Source organism: Brassica napus, chromosome C8, assembly GCF_020379485.1.
Source record: "Brassica napus cultivar Da-Ae chromosome C8, Da-Ae, whole genome shotgun sequence".
Lineage (NCBI taxonomy): Eukaryota > Viridiplantae > Streptophyta > Magnoliopsida > Brassicales > Brassicaceae > Brassica > Brassica napus.
Genome location: NC_063451.1, coordinates 38740431 through 38761983, shown reverse-complemented (window position 1 = coordinate 38761983; position 21553 = coordinate 38740431). Strand labels below are relative to the sequence as shown.

The following is a 21553-nucleotide window of genomic DNA, read 5'->3' as shown; positions in this document are numbered from 1 at the left end:
AAAATTTTAATATAAACATTAAAAACAAAACTTACAGCTTCTAGACGGATTCATGCATGAGGTTTTTGTCCGGATCTGTGAAGCATGGGCAAATGACCATCTTTATCCTTCGTTCTTCGAGAAGCCGAGCACGAATTGGCTTTTTTGATCGAAGAGAGGTGCTCCCAATAGGCGATAAGGCCATCCCACACATCCTTCATGAGCTCAGTGGGCTTTCCCTCATACCCGTAGATCTCCCACTTGCCCTTCCAATCGGACACTGTGTTGCAAAGGATGGTATTTGCCTTTGCAACGAATTCCGCCTTCACCCTCTCGGTGATTCCCAAAGACCAATGCCACTTTTGCTGAAACACAAAAGTTTTGAAGAAATTACAATTAATAATAAATATTTTTAAAAAAATAATATTTAAAAGTGAAAATTTAATTAAATTTAAAAATCTTACCGCAAAACATTTAAACCAAGTGATCTTAACGTAATTTGGCGTCTTGCTCCAGTTCGGATATGCCCCGTCGTAATAACCCTTAATCGTCGCCTAAACGCTCCGGCTAACACGGTTATTAGCCCCAAACCTGAAAAAAAACAATTTAACCGTTAGAAAATAAAAATAATTTTAATGTTAATGTAATAAAAATTAATAACTTACCAATAAGTTCCTCGGGGTCTATCGGGGTCTAGAACTTCCAAACCCTCCCGTCCAGGCTGGTTAAGCAAATCCTCCACCGTATATCTCGCGAATGGGGCATATGAAGGCACACGCAAATCTGGATGAACTGCACCTTCTGGGACAGGCTGAGGTGCAGCCGCTGGAGGAGGAGGTGGAGGCATCTACGGTGGAGGGGGTGGAGGCATCTGCGGTGGAGGAGGAGAAATCCAAGAAACTCTCTGAGAAGTCTGAGAGTCTGGAACTGCATCGGAAGATGATGGACCGGAAGAAGATGTACCGGAACCATCGCCAAACAACTGAAAATAAGTAGGTGATACTGGTTTCCTCCTAAGAGCCATCTAAAAGAAATTAAAATAAATTTAATCAATTACGACATAATTAAAAAATTATTCTGTCACCTAACTAATCACCTAAACTATTATTCCGTCACCTAACCAATCACATAAACTAATTACTTAACTAATCACCTAAACTAATTACCTAACTAATTAATCACCTAAACTAACTTTAAAAAGAATAGAAGAGGGAGAGAGTTCACCTTAGAGGGAGAGCAAAGGAGTATGGGAGGAATGAATGAGGCAGCCTCGCTCTCGGCGTCTCAATATATAGAAAAGGCATTCGTCGTAAACGCGACGTAATATTACGACGAATTTACCAGGCCCGCGTTTTTCCATTTACGACGAAGTTACCATGTCCGCATTTTTCCATTTACGACGAAGTTACCAGGCCCGTCTTTTTCCGTTTACGACGAAGTTACCAGGCTTTTTTCATTTACGACGAAGTTACCAGACCCGTCTTTTTCAATTTACGACGAAATTACGTGGAATCCATTTAACCATTTACGACGAAGTTACCAGTCTCGTGTTATTTGTACAAGGATTTTATTACGCTTAACCCTAAACCCCGAGAATGAAATCCCTAAACCCCAAAGTCACATATCATCTAACATCATATCTTCTTCTTTACTTTTTCTTGCTCTTTCTCCAACTTAAACTCTAAAACTCCAAATAAATTTTTAAAAACTAAAGAAATACATATTATATAAAACAACATTTGTTACACATACATTAAGATGAAATAAAAACAATATTTCTTTAAACATACATTACAATAGCGAAATACAACATTTGTTATATATATTACATCACTCTAAATCATTTTCGTTCTCATCAATATTACATCACTCTAAATCGTTTTCGTTCTCATCACTATCATTACAATCATCATCGTCGCTTCTCTCGAACTCGTCTTCACGTGCTTCATCTGTCGCATCTTCGGGAATATCTTCATATTGAAAGTTTTGCAGGTCGATCTTCATCAGTTTGTTGTTCTGGTACCTCAACTTCAGTGATAGCGTCTTCTTCTTGCAAGGGCGGTTCTTCTCTAGCGACAATGCGTCCACGAGGTGTAATTTTGATAACAACTAACCAGTTTATCCCGGAAGTTCGAAGCCGAGGATAAGGAAGGAAGCTAACTTGCTCGGCTTGTGAAGCTAAAATAAAAGGTTCAAATTTGTTGTATCTTCTCCCAAAATTGACATCCACCACACCAAATTTGTTATACCGAATCCCTCGATTCACAACAGGATCGAACCATTCACATTTGAAGATGACACATTTTAGCTTCAATAACCCCAAAAATTTCACTTCAATAATCTCCTGCAAGATCCCGTGAAAGTCTGTTTCACCTTTCACCCATATTCTGTAGTTACTCGTTGCCCGATGTCTCCCATACTCGTATGTGTGAAAGGTAAATCCTCGTGTGAAATACATAGGTGATGTGGTGACCTTTGCAACTGGACCTTGAACCAATTCGTGAAACCATACGGGATAATATGGATCGTCATAATCAACCTGCAAAAAATATATATCTTCTCTATTAAAATAGAAGTCATGACTTAGTTCATGTGTGATTTTTTTATTTGGACTACCTCTTAGAAAGTTGTTTAAATTATATTTTTTATAAATATATGAATTATTTTTAATTATTCTAAAACAAAAATCAAATAGATATTCCTATATTTTCTCTGAAATTGTATATGAATAAAATCTTTTTATATCTTCTTATTTACAATATAAATATATTATTCATTTTCATTAAAATAAACCTTTTAAATATTAAATTAATTTCGTATTTATTTAGATAAATGTAAATTTCATTTTTCACCTAATATTTTTTATAAAATATTTGTTAATTTCGTGTTTATTTAAAAAATTAATGTATATTTCATTTTCAATAAAAAAAATTTTAAATATCTAATTAATTTTGTAATTATAACTAAAATCATGTAGAATTTTGTATTAAATTTGTGATATTAATTTAATATAATACTTTTCAATTAAAATTTTGATCTTTTACCAATAATATATTTCAATTCAGAATTTTGTATCACATAATATAAAATATGCTATCACTGAAAATTAAGAAAAAGAAGTTTATTGTATGTGTACTATAAAATTTTTGTATTTTAAAATATTATATCAAACAATATAATTGTAAATATTACAATTAGTCGCGTAAAACAAATAATTATATGTGTACAAATAAAAATAATCACCCGCACGGTTGTGCGCGTCAAGATCTAGTTCTTAATTAATATTGAAGTATTGAGATATATTACGTACCTGTGATTTTAACCACTTGACAAAGTGCTTATCTTTCCGTGAGTCCACATCAGTTGCAGATATTCCTGGTATTGCTTCTTCAACTTGAGATACAAACATGCTGCAAATTAAACAAACAATCAAGTCATATATAATTAACTTCAATTCATATAATTAACATTCACAAAAATATTTACCTTTCAAAGTAACGGGTCACTGCATCCTCGCAGTTGAGCAGAATATATGTGTGGGCACTATGTTTATCCTCTTCACATGACCACCATCCTTCTTTCGTTTTACCACCAAACCGTCCAATTTCGCAGAAAATGTCAGGAACACCATCAATTGGATATGATGTCGGTACTCCACCATCATCATATCTTCTAGGAACTCTTTTTCTCGTACGAACAGTTGGAGCAAAGTAGTATGATGTGAAGTTAGATGTTTCGGCTGTCAAACTCCCCGCAATTATTGAACCTTCCACCTTTGCAAGATTTCTTGCTTTCCCCTTCAAATGTTTCATCTGTCGCTCATACGGAATACATCCATCCGTTGTGAACAGGTCTACGAAGCAATGCTTCATACGGTAGGTGGACAACTAGATGCTCCTTGACGTCAAAAAATGGAGGAAATATCTTCTCCAGGTTGCACAATATGATCGGAATGTTCTGATGAAGTTGTTCGATGACTTCTTCCTTGAACGTATGTGTGCTAAGATCTTTGAAAAATGCTCTGATGGCTGTATATTGCAAAAGTAATTAAATTAATAACATTTCATAACATATGTATATATATTATAAATTTATAATTACCTGCAAGTGCTTCATGGACATTTGCTGGAAGGAGCTCGGCAAAAGCAAATGGAAGTAGTCGTTGCATAAACACATGACAATCATGACTCTTCATTCCGGAGAACTTTTGACCTCGTTCAACACATCTTGACAGATTTGAAATATAACCTTCAGGAAACTTAACTTCTGATGCAACCCAGTCAAACAAGGTTGTTTTGGCTTCTGATGACAACCGGAAGATGGGAACATGAACGTTTCCATTGCTCTTGATATGTAACTCACTTCTTGAGCAAATATCAGGTAAGTCCATCCTTGACTTTTTGTTATCTTTTGTCTTCCCATGGACATTAAGTAATGTATTCATGATGTTCTCAAAAAAGTTCTTCTCAATATGTATGACATCCCGATTGTGGCGTAATAGAAGATCATTCCAATAGGGTAGCTCCCAAAATATACTCTTCTTATGCCAATTGTGAGAGACACCATACCCATCAGGCATATTTCCAGGAACATGCCAATTTCCTCCAACCTTAACTGTTTCCTGAGCTCCGTAATAATCAATGTCCGCTTCGATCTGCTGGCCGGTGAGATATGGAGGAGGACTGTCTTTGACAATTTTTTTTTGTGCCGAAACAATGTCTAATTTCTTCTGTACGGATGGGCAAGTGGAAGAAAGCGACGATGACAATCAAACCAACAACTCTTCAGTTGAAAAGAATCCGTCGATCCAAGACAATATGGACAAGATAATCTTCCATGTGTTGTCCAGCCATACAACATCCCATAAGCAGGAAAATCACTTATCGTCCACAGCAGAACTGCTCGCATCGTAAAATTGTTTTTCAAGGAACAATTGTACGTCTTCACCCCTTCTGACCACAATTGCTTTAGCTCTTCTATCAACGGTTGGAGAAAAACATCAAGAGACCGTTTTGGATGCTTCGGCCCAGGGATTAATATGGTCAAAAATAGAAATTCTTGTTCCATGCACATATCCGGCGGTAAATTGTACAGCGTAAGAATGACTGGCCACAAAGAATATTGTCTACCAGACATTCCAAATGGACTAAATCCATCGGTGCATAACCCAAGATAGACATTCCGAATATTTGTAGCAAAATCTGCGTGTACCTTGTTGAAATGTTTCCGCGCTCTTGCGTCTGATGGATGTGCAACCTCACCATCTCTCTGGACATGTTCAGCATGCCACCTCATCGACGCAGCAGTCCTCTCAGATTGATATAATCTTTTCAATCTGTCTGTAATTGGTAGGTACCACATCCTTTGGTACGGTACCATATTCCATCCACGGTCTTGCGGTTTGAATCGTGGTTTTTTGCAGAATCGACACTTTTCTAACTTGTCATCTTCCTTCCAGTAGATCATGCAGTTGTCGATGCAAACATCAATCATCTCCGAAGGCAACCCAAGACTATAAACCAATTTCTGAATCTCATAATAAGATTCAGCAGACACGTTGTCTTATGGCAAATACTCTTTAAACAACTCCGCCCATGCATCCATGCAATTCTCAGGTAAATTATGATCTGTTTTAATATTCATCATCCTAGATGCTAGAGACAATTTAGAGAGACCTTCTCTACAACCAGTGTAGATTGGTTGATTTGCAGCATCTAGCATTTCATAAAACCTTTTTGCATCCAAATTAGGTTCTTCTACATTTACAGTTCCATCAGCTATTGTTGTAGTTGTTTCTAAAAATGCATCACTAATCATATCTTGAACCCTATCATGATCTACCATCTGCTCCTCTTGATGATAATTATATTCATTATGCAAATGATTCGGTTCTTCATTATGATGAGCATCCTCAAAATTATTATTTACTACTACTAGCTTTATTTCCCCCCCATAACCCTCTCCATGTTGATACCAAATGTAGTATTGTGGTGTAAATCATTTGTTTACTAAATGCTTCCATACAGTTTCACTACGTGCAAATTTTGAATTCTTGCATTTCCGACAGGGGCATAACATCTTACCACTTTCCAGCGTGATCGGTGTACAGCCCGCCTGGTGCATGAATGTCTCTAGCCCGCTCAGAAATGCGTTCGTCACCCTCCCGTCGGAATCTTTGTGCAAAGACATCCAACTCCGTAACTCGTAAATACTACCGCCACCGGCCATTTTTTTCTTAGATTTTGTTTTGAAAATTTTTTTTTGCTGTTTTTTTTTCCCGTTTGTGTGTTGTGAGGAAGAGAGTTGTGGGAAATGACATATATATAGAGAAATTTTCGAGTTGGGTAGTTGAAATATAACAATGATTTTACAAAGAATGTTTTACATGGATTTTACATGTTTTTAACATAAGATTTACAACCACTTTACAACGAATTTAGGTAAGTTAAAGCACATTGAATACACGTTTTCACCTAAATATAACGGTAACATGTTTCGTTGTAATGTCGATGTAACGGTTACGACAAATTTCTCTTTCCACGTACTTTCGTCGTAAACTTACATTGACTTTACGACGAAACCGTTTCGTCGTAAAGTTACATGGAGTTTACGACGAATTTTGGTCTCTTCGTAATTGCGTTGTAAACACCATGTAAATTTACGACGAAATATTTTCCTCGTAAATCTTCGTTGTTATAGAAACGTTTTCTTTTAGTGAAAATATTATATTAGTTTGGAAATGTGGGTCACTATAAGAATCTATGTAACCTCATTGGCTCACATTTAGAGTTTGGGAATATTTTTTACCAGTTCTTGGAAGAATAACTAAATCACAACATATTTTAGTGTAGACATAGATGGGCATCATGTTGACCTAAATATTGTAATGGCTTTATTGTGCTAAATAATGAGGCTGCATGTATTTAAGAAAGACACTAAATTTCAAAAATGCTTATGTATAGGCTTACATCATGTCATGTGGATGCCCAAAGCATCTTCCACCTTATTTCAACGAATATATAATACATGTAATCTTCTTATAATCTTTAAGCTGACTCATCTTTCAATACACAAATATATAATCTTCTTATAGTTTTGATACATGTATTATATATAATACATGTATAATTTTATATAATTTTAATGAACAGAGGTTTTAACCAAGCAGTGGTAATTGACCAAAACAAAATCAAGCAGTGGTAGTTAGATTGTAATCTTTTTGAACTCGGTGTATATCCATACCGGTTTTAAATTTCATTTCTGTTGAAAACTAAATTATCACTGCTTAACCAGTTTAGACTTGAGTTTCGTCACAGATGGTGAACATGTAGACCGTAACAGACAATTGGTTCAAATTTGGGTCATACACGTTGGTATGATTTCGGACTAATCCACTCTAAACACTAAATACGTTTTTTCCTGGAGCCAACCGGATAGCCAATAGAGTCTATAAAAGATAAAAAGTTTTTATAACATATTTTAACGCAGCTTTATAACATATGTATTTGTTATCAAGAAGCGTAATCGCAATGCTAGTGAGCGTGACCGTCGCAAGAAGATCAACTCTTTATTTTCATCTCTCCGCTCAAGTCTTCCAACCTTAGATCAATCGGTAAGTAACTATTCTGACGTCCCTTATATTTTGGACGTTTTAAAAGAATGTGCTCGGAATCTTGCAGTGAGATAAGACCTACAGTGATATACAAAAGAATATCTAATATATCAATAAGTTACACGTCAATTAATTTTAAGTTGGAACTCCATAAATTTAACAGAATAAATACGTTTGTGTTTGCATCTATACCATCTAGAACAAAAATGCTGAGAATCCTTTTTCCTTTTCTTTCTTGCAGAGGAAGCTAAGTATTTCTGGAACCAATTCACGGAGCTTAAAGTACATACCAGAGGTGCATGAGCAAGCGAAGAAGTTATTACAGAATAAGGAAGAACTCTTGATTAATTCGTGTATCGGATCAAAGAGGCATTGAACATTACGTTAAGCCACAACCAAAGGCAGTGTCAAGTTATATATCCACTGTTCCCGTCACTAGGCTTGGAGACAACGAAGTGATGGTCCAAATTTCATCGTCCAATTGATTCATAACTTCTCAATATCCAATGTGTTAACTGGACTAGAAGAAGATGGGGTTTGTTCTTGTGGATGTTTCATTTTCAAGGTCGCAAGAGGAAAGGCTTTTCTACACTTTTCATCTTCAAATGGAAAACATGGATAGTTATTACAAAATGAATTCGAAGCGTTGCGTGAAAAGATGCTGTACGAGAAATGTGAGAACTCGTTTATGTGATTAATTCATCTTCAAAAAAAAAGAAGTGAAATAAAAAAAAGTCAATTCTCTCGGATAAACATCTTTAAGTTTGTGTCACAAAAATAGACTTCAAAAACTAAAATGACCAAAATAGCATTTTTTTATTTTGAAAATTTTAAATTTGTTTTTTTTTTAATTTGAAATCCTATCCCAAAACTCCACTCTTCAACTTTAAATCTGAAACCCTAAACTCTAAACCATAAACCCTAAACCCTAAATTCCACTCTTTAACTCTAAACCATAATGTCTAGATTAATTAACCTTTGGGATAAAAATGTATATTTACTTCTTTTGATAAAACAATTAAATCTATTTTGGTCATTTTATTTTTAAGGTCTATATTTGTGACAAAATCTTTTTTAGGTAGAATTTCTCGTAAAAAAATTATTCACTGCTAAAATGTCAACTTTTGTCACGTACTTAGTTTTTTTTTTTTGAAACATTTTTCCTTACATACTTAGTTTATTGTAGAATTAATACAGTTTATGAAATAAAATAAAGTAGTGGCTGCATAACCATTGCCGAATGGAAGTATATAAAACCTAAGCCTTCATTTCTTGGCGCACAAGAAACCTAAAAAGGCCAGAAACAGTGGAAACTTGTTTCAATCGTCCTCAGAGAAGACCTTAAAGATAAAATCACGGAAGCGTCTCGAGTACAGCCTCGGATCAACGGCTGAGATTGAAGTAGGATCGTACTGGATACTCTTGTAAGCATGTTCAAGTTTCTTGCTGATATCGTAGTCTTGAAGAATGTCTATGATTCCAAAGATCATTACAACTTCATAGTACTCTCCCGTTGGTTCCCCAACTAGCTGGAACTCACAGTCGCTCCTTCTCATTGTCCTCTCTGCTCGAGCCGGCATGTTACCTCCAAGTCTAATACTAGCCCACCTGCAACAATCAGCACATTTCTTGGACTCCAGAATCAGAGAAAGTATGAGTTCAACTTTTGTTGTGTGTTTACTTACCTTGTGGGATCGGATAGAAGCTGATCTACGTCTACTCTTGAGAGACGAGGGGCTGTTTCATCTTCAAACTCACCTGAAGTTGACAAGGAAAAATAGTTTGGTTGATACATTCTAATGAAGAGAGACATGTTTGTTGGTTTTTTCAAGAATGCGAACCAATAGGTGTGCGTGCTCCAGAAGGTATCAACTCTCCAGCGACTGATGCTTCTCTGAAATGAATCCCAACCAGAAGACTGTAGTCCATGATCCTCTCCTGTTCTAGAAACTCACAGTCTTTGTCGACTTGTCTGAAAATTAAAGCAACGGTCATAATAATTATAATGTAGTGTGGTAACTAATCCACTGGGTATCACTAAGGACGTTCCTTCCGGTTCAGTCGATAGGACATAAATATAAATAATGTAACTGTGAAGTAAAGATATTGATTGATGGTTACTAACCTAATGAATTCTTGAAACCAAGCTTTCTGTAGTCTGAAAATGAAATTCAGATCAAGATCTTTCAAGATTGTGTTTGAGTTGATTTCTGATTCAGGTTTATCGGTTGTGCGGCCAAGAGAAGATCCTTTAAGATCAAAGCGTCTGTGGATAGAGTACTCTGAACAAAATAGGTTACCCATAATGACAAACCGCACCTGCAAAAAAAAAGGAGATGAACTCGATGAAGATCCAAGCTGCACCCTTTCTTTATATTTTAAGTTAGCATTGTTCTCACTTCTTACCTTCTTTTGGATTGTTCCAGTCAACTTCACACAGTGGAGACCGTAGAATCTAATCACCAAAGTGTTCTCAAATGCTCTAACATGGTTGTAATAAGCTGCAAGCATTCTCAGAAGCACCTGCATCACATAATTCAAGAAAGCAGTTAATATGTGTAGCAGCCACACACCTTTATATGGTAACTTAAACTCACTTTAGTTTCAGACTTCTTCATTGTCTTTATCATGTAACGATCATCGTTCGTCAAGTAGAAAAAACTTCCACTTTTACCAGGAGATGATAGCTCCCTAAGGGCATCATTACCGCAGATCGATAACATGTAATCAGCTGGATCTACCTTGAACAGCTTCCTCAGGCTCCTGAAAGATAGGTAAATTAGTATAACATGTTGTAAGAATAAGCAGCACCAATGAGAGCTAAATAGAGAGGTCAGTGTTATGTTTTCTCACCTAAAAACTAATGGGCAATAGTCTTTCCATTTGAATTCACTAGATTGGTGAGGAGGTGTGTATTTGGCTCCTTCTGGTGGAAATCTTGTCCATAACTTCTCCTTTGGATCAAAAGCTGAATGCTTAAGATCAAGAGACACAACCTGAGCTTGTTTTCCAACAGCATGTCTGCATAACCAAAACATCAACAAAGCTTTAACTTATAATATAACTCAATGTTCAAAAAATCGTTAGACGGTAGTTATGCATTTTTTATGGGACTATTGGTTATACTGCGCCTAGACCGATTTTTAGAACATTGATATAACTAAGGAGGTAAAGTGAGATAGTTACCTGATTCCAAGCTGTAGATTAAGCATAAGCTCGTAATTCCGGTGACCTTTCGATATGGTCTCGCCTTGCTTCTTCCCTGCCTTTGGCAATCTCATAGGCACAGGACTAGGTCTCAAGCTCTGAATCAATCCTTCAGCCTCAAGTCTCATTATCTCAGCATCCAAATCTCTCCTTGTAGTTGAATCAATATCAGCAGCGCCTTCACCACTATCACTTCCCCACATATTCATCTTCTCAAACGCTCTATCCAAACCAACACTTACCCTCCCATCAACAGATATCCTCCTCGGCTTCTCAACACGCTTGGAAGAGTTCCAAACAGAGAGCTTCTTCTGTGAAGGCAACACAGGAACCCTTTCTCCACTACAAATCTTGTACTCACTCAGATTATCAAACACGTCTTTAGGATCCCAATCAAGAGTCCCTTCGTTGCCTGATGGATAGTAAGTACCGTTCATTTCTTCAGGATCTTTAGACCAATGACCAACGTAGAAACTCCCATCGTCCCATTTGAATGTCCCGTTACCATTAGGGAAACCATCATCCCAAAACCCATCGTATCTATTACCATCCCTTGACCAAACAAAAGTACCTTTGCCACTAATAGTACCGTTCTTCCATTCACCGATGCAATAGCTCCCATCTCTCCAACGATACTTCCCTTGAGCTTCTTGCAAACCCCTTCTCCATTCACCATCATACACATCTCCGTTTGCAAAACTCTTGATCCCATGTCCATGTTTTAGGTTCATCACCCACTGACCTTTATAAGTATCTCCACTAGGACCTGTGTAAGTGCCAGTCCCATCCATGTACCCGCTTTTGAACTCGCCTTCATACATGGCACCAGAAGGCCAACCGAACTTGCCTTTCCCCATAGTCTTCCCGTTGTACCAATCACCAATGTACATGCAACCATCTGTCCATAGATATTTACCGTGCCCGTGGGGAAAACTATCGTACCATTGACCTGTGTAATAGTCTCCATTGGGAAGCACTCTCTCTTCTTGGTACAGTTCACCTACGCTGCTTGTGTTAGTGCTGCTCTCATGATCATCATTCTCCTCGGTTGTTGTAGCATCATCATCTGTCTGTAGAGCTACCGGTACCGTCCCAAAAATACTGTTTGCACGTTTCTTGGCTTGTTGGGTCTTTCTCATCGTCACCTCCCAAGCTTTTAGAACACAGCTTTGTTCCTTGCTCATTTTTGCTTCTTTTTTTTCTAGAGACCTATATATAACCTTGAACAATACCTAAGAAAGCATATGTTTTCTTGTCTACAACAAATCATATGGATGTACACATACACAAGAGAAGATCATGAACTATATGCTGAAAAAGACAAAATGTAAAACCTAAAATCATTCGATCAAAAGCAGCATGAAGAAATCTGCAATGCCTTTTTCTTCTACATTTCATCTTTTCTTGTCGTTTCCTCTTTTAACTAATTATGTAATTCAAAGAAGAAACCGTTCATCTCCTCAAACCATTGAAAGCCTTCAAATTTAGACTCGTTTCTTTCTATTCTTAGCATTTCCGAGTTTTCATCTCAGATTTTCTCTAAAATAAAATTTTAGAATAACTGATCAACTTAGCCTTAACTAATGATGTCTCCAATGTGGGAGCTATCGGCGACAGAGATAGATGAAACTCGAACTCAGTGAAACATTCTGTCAAGAACAGCTTAAGCTCATTGATTAAACTGTTGAATTTTCAATTATAAGTTTTCCTTTTTTCCATTTTCGATATTAGCTTAAATGCAAAAATCGAAAATTAATAGGGATAATTTGAAAAATACACTGTTTATCATTTAAAATTTGAAATGTATATTCCTTTTTTCTTTTTTTTGAACATTACACTTTCTTGTTGGAACACGGAGAAAGTTCTAACAGCTCTCCTCTACGATGTACAGGAAAAAAAAATCAAAATTTGTTTGTTATAGATCTGTCGAAGTTCTTGTGTGTTTCTCAGTCTTGTTCCAACGTTCTATGCGATGAGGTAAGTCTCCCTTTCATTCTCGAAGTCGTTTCCTTTATAACAGAGAATATAGATTGCGTTTTTTACCTTAATTGTTCCTCAATTTTGAAACTTGACATACCTATTAGATGATTACATTTTAAGACAAAGTTTTTGTATTTTAGGGTTTTTGAATCAATATGAATTTTTTTTACACACCAACTGTTCGATGAAATGCTAAACTGGATTTTTCTCTGTTTTGCAGTGACTCTTTTGAAGCATGTTTCACAATATACTACAATGGAAAATTTGAAATTAATGATGGTGTCACTTCATATAAAGGAGGGGATACATATGATCTTGTTTGCTATCCCAAGATGATGTTCACAAAGCTGTCGGACGCACTTGGAATCAGCTTATACGGACAAAGGATTTGGTACAAACTTCCTTATGAAGACATCACATAGCTGAAAATGATGTGTAATGTTGGGGTCAAAATCGGTCACGACGAAATCAATGTCTGAAAGTCCGTAAAAATCGGCATGAGCGTTTTTACGAAAAATAAATCTTCGAAAAAGATTTATTTTTACAAAGAATCTTGCGGAGAAAACACATTCACGAGACATCGGACAAGAGCTCGAAAAAGGTCGCTACGCAACGACCGAACGCGTGTTCCACTCGGTCGCTACGTAGCGACCGAGCGTCCGTTCCCCTCGGTCGCTACGTAGCGACCGAGCTCTTTCGAAACGTTGATATGACATTAGTCCATGCATTCTCGTCTACCCTTCGATGCTATCTCCCGAAGACCGTAGCGAACCCATTTCATGTTTCCCGTCATTCTAAGTCATCGATAAAACTTTACGGTAAAAACCGCGGAAAGTTCGTTCATTATCGAAAGAAGCCGTAATAAACGCTTCGAGCCAGAAGACGGCCCAAAGGGACCTAAGACATGACTCGAGGCCCAACTTACGATTTCTTAACCAACAGCCCGTAAGCCGCATGACGGTTTACGCTTGGTTCGCAAGGAAAGATAAATGTCAAGTTTCCGCGGATAAATACGAAATTTTGAAGATAATTACGAAGATCGGAAAAAATGGAATATCTTCATTTTTATGCTATGACGGCTTAAGGGCAGAAGAGAAAAAGCGTAAACCGACCTAGGAGCCAGTATATAAGGAGTCCTAGGCGAGAGGCATGAGGAGAGGACTTTTCAGAGGAAACTTAGCACTTAGAGCAATTAGACAACTTTCCGTTTTTGTTATTCGAGTTGCGCGACTCAATCAGGTTTAGCCGTCTTAGGGTTGTTAGAACTAGGAATCTCGCCGACAGCTCAACAGCTCAGGCTTATACCTTGTTGTAAACGCTCATACACAAATTCAGAATAAGACTTCTCTTTGCTCCCTTTTTACGATTTCTTATACTTTATCATTGTTATCTCGTGTTCTGATTGCTTAGCGTGTGGTATTAGTAGATATCCGGGACCTCTGGGAAAATAGAGTTCTCCTACTTTCCTAATTTAAACGGAAATCGACAGTGCGAATTTCGGTTCCCACATGTAACGGCGATGCAATGTACCAAAATCTGCTTAGCTCATTAAATTTGACAAAGGCTGCTAAGATTTTCTTGGAAAAAGATGATGATCTTATAGCTTCTGGTGATGGGATGGACATTCTGGTCATGGAGATGGAAGTGCTGCTGATGGCGATAGAGTGAGAGGTGATACATCACATAACAGTGATTCTGAAATGCTTGATGAAGATGCACAAGTGGAGCTTAATGTAGCCGGCTTTGTTGATGAAGATGAGCATCACAATGATGAGGTAACTCCTCAGAACTCTGATTGTGAGGATGGTGGTCGCCGATATCAAAGGTGTAAGAAAGGGAGTGGTGAACTAAAGTTAGGGCAAGCATTTGATAGTATACCTGAGTTCAAGGAAGATGTGGCTGACTATGCCCTAAAGAGTGGATTCAATGTGAAATTTAGTAGATGGGGATGTGAAAAATCAGAGGTGAGGTGTGGAGTTGTTGCTGGAGGTGAGGGCGATAATGATGGGGCTGATGGTAATGCTGATCATGTTGTTCCTAGTGGAGATGGAAGTAATAAAAACGAGGACAAAGGGTGCCAGTTCAGAATCTACTGCTCCTATGAAAAATCAGCAGGAATGTTTTTGATTAAGACATTTCAGGAGGAGCATTCATGTATACCAGATGGATATAGCCAGGTCGTTAGGGATAGGATTATTGCCAAGTTGTTCTTGAACGAGATTAGAAGAGATCCTACTCTCAAGCCTAAGGTCATGCAAGAAAGACTTGAAGAGAAGTACAAGGTGATTTCTTCATAAGATCAATGTAGGAAGGGTAAGAAAAAAGCTTTGATGATGATTCAAGATGAACATGACAAGCAATTTGCGAGGCTTAAGGACTACAAGGTAGAGGTTTTAAAATGTAATCCAGATTCTACTATGGAGATTGGAACAGCTACAGATGAAAGAGGTTTAGAGGTTTTTGACAGGATATATGTCTGCTTAGCTGCCTTAAAGAGAACATGGATTGCATATTGTCGTCCAATATTTGGCTCGAGTAGAACACCGTATGTGTGCAAGGCACATCTACGGAAACTTAAGGAGAGCTTATCCAGGAAAGGAACTGCCTAAAGACTTGTTCTGGGCAGTAGCGAAGAGTTTTAATATTGGAGATTATGAGGTAGCTCTACAAGCATTAAAGAATTTTGATGTGCGAGTGTATGAAGCAGTGTTGATGAAGAATCCACAGAACTGTAGCAGGGCGTTCTTCAGCTCTACTTCTGTCTGTGAAGATGTCTCCAACAATTTCTATGAGTCCTACAATAACACACTAAACACTGCCCAAGAGATGCCATTGGTCGAGATGTTGGAGACAGTTAGAAGGCAAGCCATGATTCGTATGGATATGAGGAAGACTAATGCATTTAAGTGGCAAGAACCGAACCGGAACCGAACCGAAATACCCAAAACCGGAACCAGACTAATACTCTCAAATACCCGAACGGTTCCTATATTTTTATATCCGAAATAACCGAACCGAACCGGAACCGAACCGAGAACCGAATGGGTACCCGAATATATAAAAATATTAATTATATATACATATAACATCACTAAATATATATTTTTAATTTAAAATTCTATTAAAAGTATCTGAAAATAGTTGAGGATAACTAAATTATTATAAAGTATCCAAACTACCCGAAAGTATCCGAAACTATCCAGATAGTTTTATCCGAAATATCCAAAGTAATCCGAAATATCCAAATTTTTTATCTAAATCATCCTAATTATTTGATATTTTACCCTAAATAACCGATATTTTATCCAAATTATCCGAACTATCCGAACTATCCAAACCCGAACCGGATCCAAATGAGAACCGAACTTTTTTCGGATATTTTCCGGTTCCTACATTTACTATCCGAACCGAACCGAACCCGAAACTATCCGAACCGAACCGAACCGAAAATAGGTCAAGTACTAAATGGATCCTCTAGCCCCTATCCGAACTACCCAAAACCCGAAATACCCGAACCGAACCGAACCGATACCCGAAATGCCCAGGCCTAAAACTGACTATTGAAGGAAGAACCTCAACTTGTGGAAGATGTGGACACGGAGGACATAACAGTAGGAAATGTCCTAATCATGGCTGTCCCGTTTTTAGGCCAAGGAAACCACCTTCTGAAGGACCAAGCCAATCATCACAAAATTCGAATCGTGGTGGTAATATTATAGTTATTTTTTTAGATTGCTATAGCTTTTTGCATATGACTTATATTTTTTCCTTTTGGTGTGTTTTGAAGGAGGATAAAAGCAGCTTTTGGTGTATTTAAAAGGAGCACATAAACAGCTTTTGGTGTGTTTTTAAGGAACATAGACGCAACTTGATGATTGTTTTGTTGCTGTCTGTAGACTATTTTGTTAGTGATTTTATTTTTGGTATTGGAGTTGTCACTCCATCATTTTTTGTATGACTTTTGAATCGGATGTTTCTGATTTTTGGATGGTTTATATCGTTGTCTTTTGTTGATTAATTATCAGGGTAAATCTTATATGACAACCCAAATTTTCAGCACAACTCTTGTCAAATTCTCTTCACAGACACGTTAAAGAGACAAAGTGAAGAGCTTTAAACGACCACGTTGGAAAATAAGGTTCTAAAACAACGACTTTTTGTTGATCTCTTATTAATTCCCGCAGCGTACAAAACGACGTCGTTTAGAGGAAACAGCCACGTCAGCTTCTGTTAAGAATCCGTTTGCCAGATGTCAAAAATGAAGATTTTGGCACAAAAAAATTAATCAGGTATGTAATTTCAATTAAAAAGAAAGTTGGGTATGTTTTCGCACCGGCATATTCATGTGTGTTTGGGCTGGTTTTGACCGCTTTTCCTTTTAATAACCAAAATGTAAAAATGAAAATATTATTATTATTCATGTGTGAGAAAATTAAGTTTGAGATAAACACGTAATGTTGTTGGGGTTTAGTTTTTCACGAAATGGATTAAACCATGTTGCTTTACTGCAACTCCACGAATTTTTATATGCACAAAGTTCACAAATATAATCTCTTCCCTATAATCATGCTAATCAAAGTACAATGTTACGGTAGCTAATAAACTGTAACATAAAGAAAAGAGATACATCAAGGCACCGTTTGGCTTTTATATTTCTTGGATTGTTTTCATGAGTGTCTGGTCTTATATCAAGACAAGAAAGATCTTGAAGGGATCATTTAGTATTTGCTAAAGAAGTTTATATCTTGATTGATTGGTTTCTGTTCTAAAAGGATCCTAAAAGCAATAATATATGGTGAATTGTGATGAAAAACTTCAAAGCATTTTTGCTTCGGAAGCAACAGTGGAGCTAGTCGAGCTTTTGCCACTTTTTAGATTCTGTATAATTGATTTATTTTCTTAGTTAAATTCTCGTGAGGGATCTAATATGTTTTCTGCACTACTTTTAGATTTTTTTTCTACAGTATTTTGTGTAATATGTTTATGATGATGACGACATGAAGCTTCTTCTAAGAGATAATAAAACATTGTGGCGTCGAATAATTAATTAAATGAGATTTTATATAGATATTAAGATAAATATAAAACCAGACGGTTGTTGGATTTACTTTATAAACACTTTAAATTTAAATATTAGAATACATATAAATTGGATATTTTCGTCATTTTATCTATAAATAAGTGTAGTTTTCAAAAACAGTTAAACACAGTGTAATCTTCAAAATATAAACTCATAAGAAGGTATTTTTCTAAATTCTATATTAAAATGAAAAAAAAAACAATTAGTCTGAATATCTCCTTTTTCTTGGTTAACAAGACTGAAACTTTCCTAATGTATTTACTTCGTATAATCTATATTATTAAAAGAGAAGTGCTCATTTGAAAATGTTCTTACTTCATTAATTAAACTCCCTTTTTTTTCTTGTCTTTTTCAGTTGCATTTATGAAATATCATAAAATGAATAAAACTGCCTAATTTATCACTTGTCTTTTCAGTTATATTAATGAAATATGCTTAAATGAATTTAAACTTCCTATTTTATTGTTTGTCTTTTTCAGTTACTTTAATGAAATATCCTTAAATAAATTTGGACATAATGTCATTTAATCAACCCAAAAAACTCATGAGTTATCCTTACGTGCATAATCTTAATAATGAAGATTTTTAAAAACGTGCATCATTAAAATGTTACCTAAAACATGCAGCACTAATATATAACATGCATCAATAAAACTAGAATTTGAATCACACAATTGTACGGATATTATTTTCAGTTGATTAAATTTAAAAATAATTATTTATTCAAAAAATATTTAAGAATGACTATGTTTTTAAAAATTATATGGTATATTTGCTCATAACTCATTTGTCATTTGATAAATTGTTAGAAAGAAAATTTTAGCATAATATAACTCAGTTGTCATTTGCTAAATTTATGGTTTTTATTTATATTTTTTATTATTTAATTATAATATTTCATTTTATATTTTAAAGCTAAATGAATTTTCTTTCAAACAATATTTTTGTAAATGTATTTTTTAAAAAATAATCAATTAAAATTGTTATTATCATTGAATATCGTTATTTTTGACATAATTTGAGTTTTCGTTTACATCAAAACTTATCATATTTTAGGATAATTTTAATTTAAAATGTAATTTTCATATTTTTCAAACAAATTCTAAAAATATTTTTTAAATATTTTGTTATAATTGTTAAAAAAATATTGAGTTGCATTTCAATTAAAAAGGTAAAGATATTAAAATATGTAAAATTTAATATAGTTTTAAGAAAATGGTCAAAATAAAAAAAATTACACATAAAATAATCATGATTTTTGTTAACTGGGCGGATCATTATTTATACGATATCGCACACGAAAGAAAAAAATTTTGTTTTTAAAACTATATAATTAACTCTATACTCATTTTTTATATTTTTTATATGATATCACACATTCGTAAAAAATAGATATTTTAAGATGCAAAAAAAAATATTTACTTAATGAATATAATATGAACGTATATTACAAATACATCATTTAATAAAATAAATAATTAAAAACTGAAAATGCATATCCGCGCTGATCAGGGTCTAGTTATAATAATTACTTGATGCTCACGAATACTTTCCTTTTCACTTTTCCTTTTAAGGTTTAACCGTTTAAGTCATATTTTTTAAAAGCAAATTTAACGAATATACAAAAAAGGAAAATGTGTATTTTTGCCTTTTCTTTCTAAATTAATTCTCTATATAAACCATACGTGACTCAGACAGATAGTTTCTTTTTCGTGTAAAAACCCTAATCGAGTGAAGGAAAACGACGATGACGAGGGAGATCGAACCACAGTCACTGCAAAAGCTGAGTCTCAAATCAGTAAAGCGAGCTCTTGATCTTTTCTCCCCCGCTCATGATCAACTCGCTCCGCCTGATCCGGAAAGCAAAAAGATTCGGCTTTCTCACAAGTTTCAAGTTGCATTTGGAGGTGTAGAGCCCGTGAGTAAGCAGTCTATACGTAGAGCTGAATATAATAATGAGCAGATAGCTTCATCCAACGCCCTTGCCGCCCTTCCAGGTCCAGAAGGAGCCAAACAGGGCAAAGCTTTAGTTGTCGGTCCTACTTTACCGCCAAGAAGCTTGAACGACAACACCGTTCACGCAGGCAAAAGCACCACGATTCTTCCTGCATTCGGATCCTCATCTGAAAGAAACCTGTCAACTTGTGCTTTAATGCCTAGTCGATGGCCCCGTCCAGAGTGGCATGCACCATGGAAGAATTACAGGGTGATCCAGGGGCACTTGGGGTGGGTTAGATCTGTTGCATTTGACCCAAGAAATGAATGGTTTTGCACTGGTTCAGCTGATCGTACCATTAAGGTATGGGATGTAGCGAGTGGAGTTCTGAAGCTCACACTTACTGGACATATTGGGCAAGTACGAGGCCTTGCTGTATGCAACAAAGATGCCTACATGTTCTCTGCTGGTGATGACAAGCAAGTCAAATGCTGGGACCTTGAGCAGAATAAGGTTATCCGATCTTATCATGGCCATCTCTCTGGCGTCTACTGTTTAGCTCTTCATCCAACTCTGGACGTTTTACTAACCGGAGGGCGAGACTCTGTCTGCAGGGTGTGGGATATCCGTACGAAGATGCAGAATTTTGCACTCTCGGGACATGACAAAGACGTTTGTTCCGTCTTCACCCGTCCAACCGACCCTCAAGTTGTTACCGGATCTCATGATTCCACCATTAAATTTTGGGACCTTCGATATGGTAGAACAATGACAACTCTAACGAATCATAAGAAAGCTGTCAGAGCAATGGCGCTCCATCCAACAGAGAATGCTTTTGTTTCTGCATCGGCTGATAACATCAACAAGTTTAGCCTTCCTAAGGGAGAGTTTTGCCACAACATGCTTTCTCAGCAAAGAGCCATAATCAACGCAGTGACTGTGAATGAGGATGGTGTAATGGTCACTGGAGGTGATAATGGAAGCTTATGTTTCTGGGATTGGAAGAGTGGTCACAGTTTCCAACAGGCAGAAGCTATTGTACAGCCTGGTTCGCTGGAGAGTGAAGCTGGTATATATGCAGCGTGTTACGATCAGACGGGTTCAAGGCTGGTAAAACGTGTGAGGCAGACAAGACCATAAAGATGTGGAAGGAAGACGAGAACGCAACTCCTGAAACCCATCCTCTTAACTTCAGACCTCCCAAAGAGATCAGACGCTTCTGAGGTCTCTCTCTCGCACACCTCTCTAGTTATCTCAAACTCAAGTCAGAGGCATCACTAATCTTACAAATATAAGATGCTTCTCCCCAAGATAAAGTAATGTTAATTGTAGTTTTGCCATTATTGTGGACAAGGGCATCTTAGTATGAAGATTTTTCCCATGAATATGATAAATATCTAATCTATTAAAAGAGAAGTACAAATTAAGACTAACCCTTACACTTGCACAATATTTACACCCTAATGCAACTGAAATAATTAAATGAACCTATTTTGAATAATCTTTGTTTTTTCCAAAATTAATGAAGTAATAATTACTCCTAATTATATAATTATATGTTTTCCATGTCTTTTTCAAAATTAATAAAACATTTCCTAAATTAAATTAACAATCAATTCAATATAAATCTTTTAACTTATCTATGTCATACTAATATTATAAACATTAATGAATATCAATAATATATACAAAATATTTTTGTAACAATAATATAAGTTGCATTTTGTCTCATTCTCCCCCAAAATTCACGTTACTTTTT

General features: G+C 36.1%; 1 protein-coding gene, 1 long non-coding RNA gene and 1 pseudogene across 2 annotated transcripts; 2 read left to right on the top strand and 1 right to left on the bottom strand.

The window, feature by feature from the left end:
* Positions 1–6611: 6611 nt before the first annotated feature.
* On the bottom strand, positions 6612–12237 carry LOC111208701 (phosphatidylinositol 4-phosphate 5-kinase 4-like). The gene is made up of 8 exons (XM_022708039.2): positions 10778–12237; positions 10445–10612; positions 10189–10354; positions 9998–10114; positions 9717–9910; positions 9433–9563; positions 9277–9349; positions 6612–9199 (listed from the first exon to the last, which is right to left on the bottom strand). Exons 1-8 carry the CDS (start codon positions 11980–11982, stop codon positions 8911–8913), a joined length of 2343 nt encoding a protein of 780 aa, XP_022563760.1. The 5' UTR covers positions 11983–12237; the 3' UTR covers positions 6612–8910.
* Positions 12238–12531: 294 nt separating this feature from the next.
* On the top strand, positions 12532–13289 carry LOC125591156. Its single transcript, XR_007327142.1, has 2 exons — positions 12532–12775; positions 12999–13289. It is a non-coding gene; the product is annotated as an uncharacterized LOC125591156 (long non-coding RNA).
* A 6078-nt stretch (positions 13290–19367) lies between these two features.
* Positions 19368–21550, top strand: LOC111208686 (annotated as a pseudogene).
* The last annotated feature ends 3 nt before the right edge of the window (positions 21551–21553 follow it).

What these genes read in the sequence shown, in the direction of transcription:
- LOC111208701 (XM_022708039.2), bottom strand. Translation starts at nt 11,982, where the DNA reads ATGAGCAAGGAACAAAGCTGTGTTCTAAAAGCTTGGGAGGTGACGATG. An exon ending in TATTGCCCATTAGTTTTTAG is followed by an intron (nt 10,355 to 10,444) that starts GTGAGAAAACAT and finishes CCTATCTTTCAG; the next exon opens with GAGCCTGAGGAAGCTGTTCA. An exon ending in TGGAGCACGCACACCTATTG is followed by an intron (nt 9,350 to 9,432) that starts GTTCGCATTCTT and finishes TGTCAACTTCAG; the next exon opens with GTGAGTTTGAAGATGAAACA.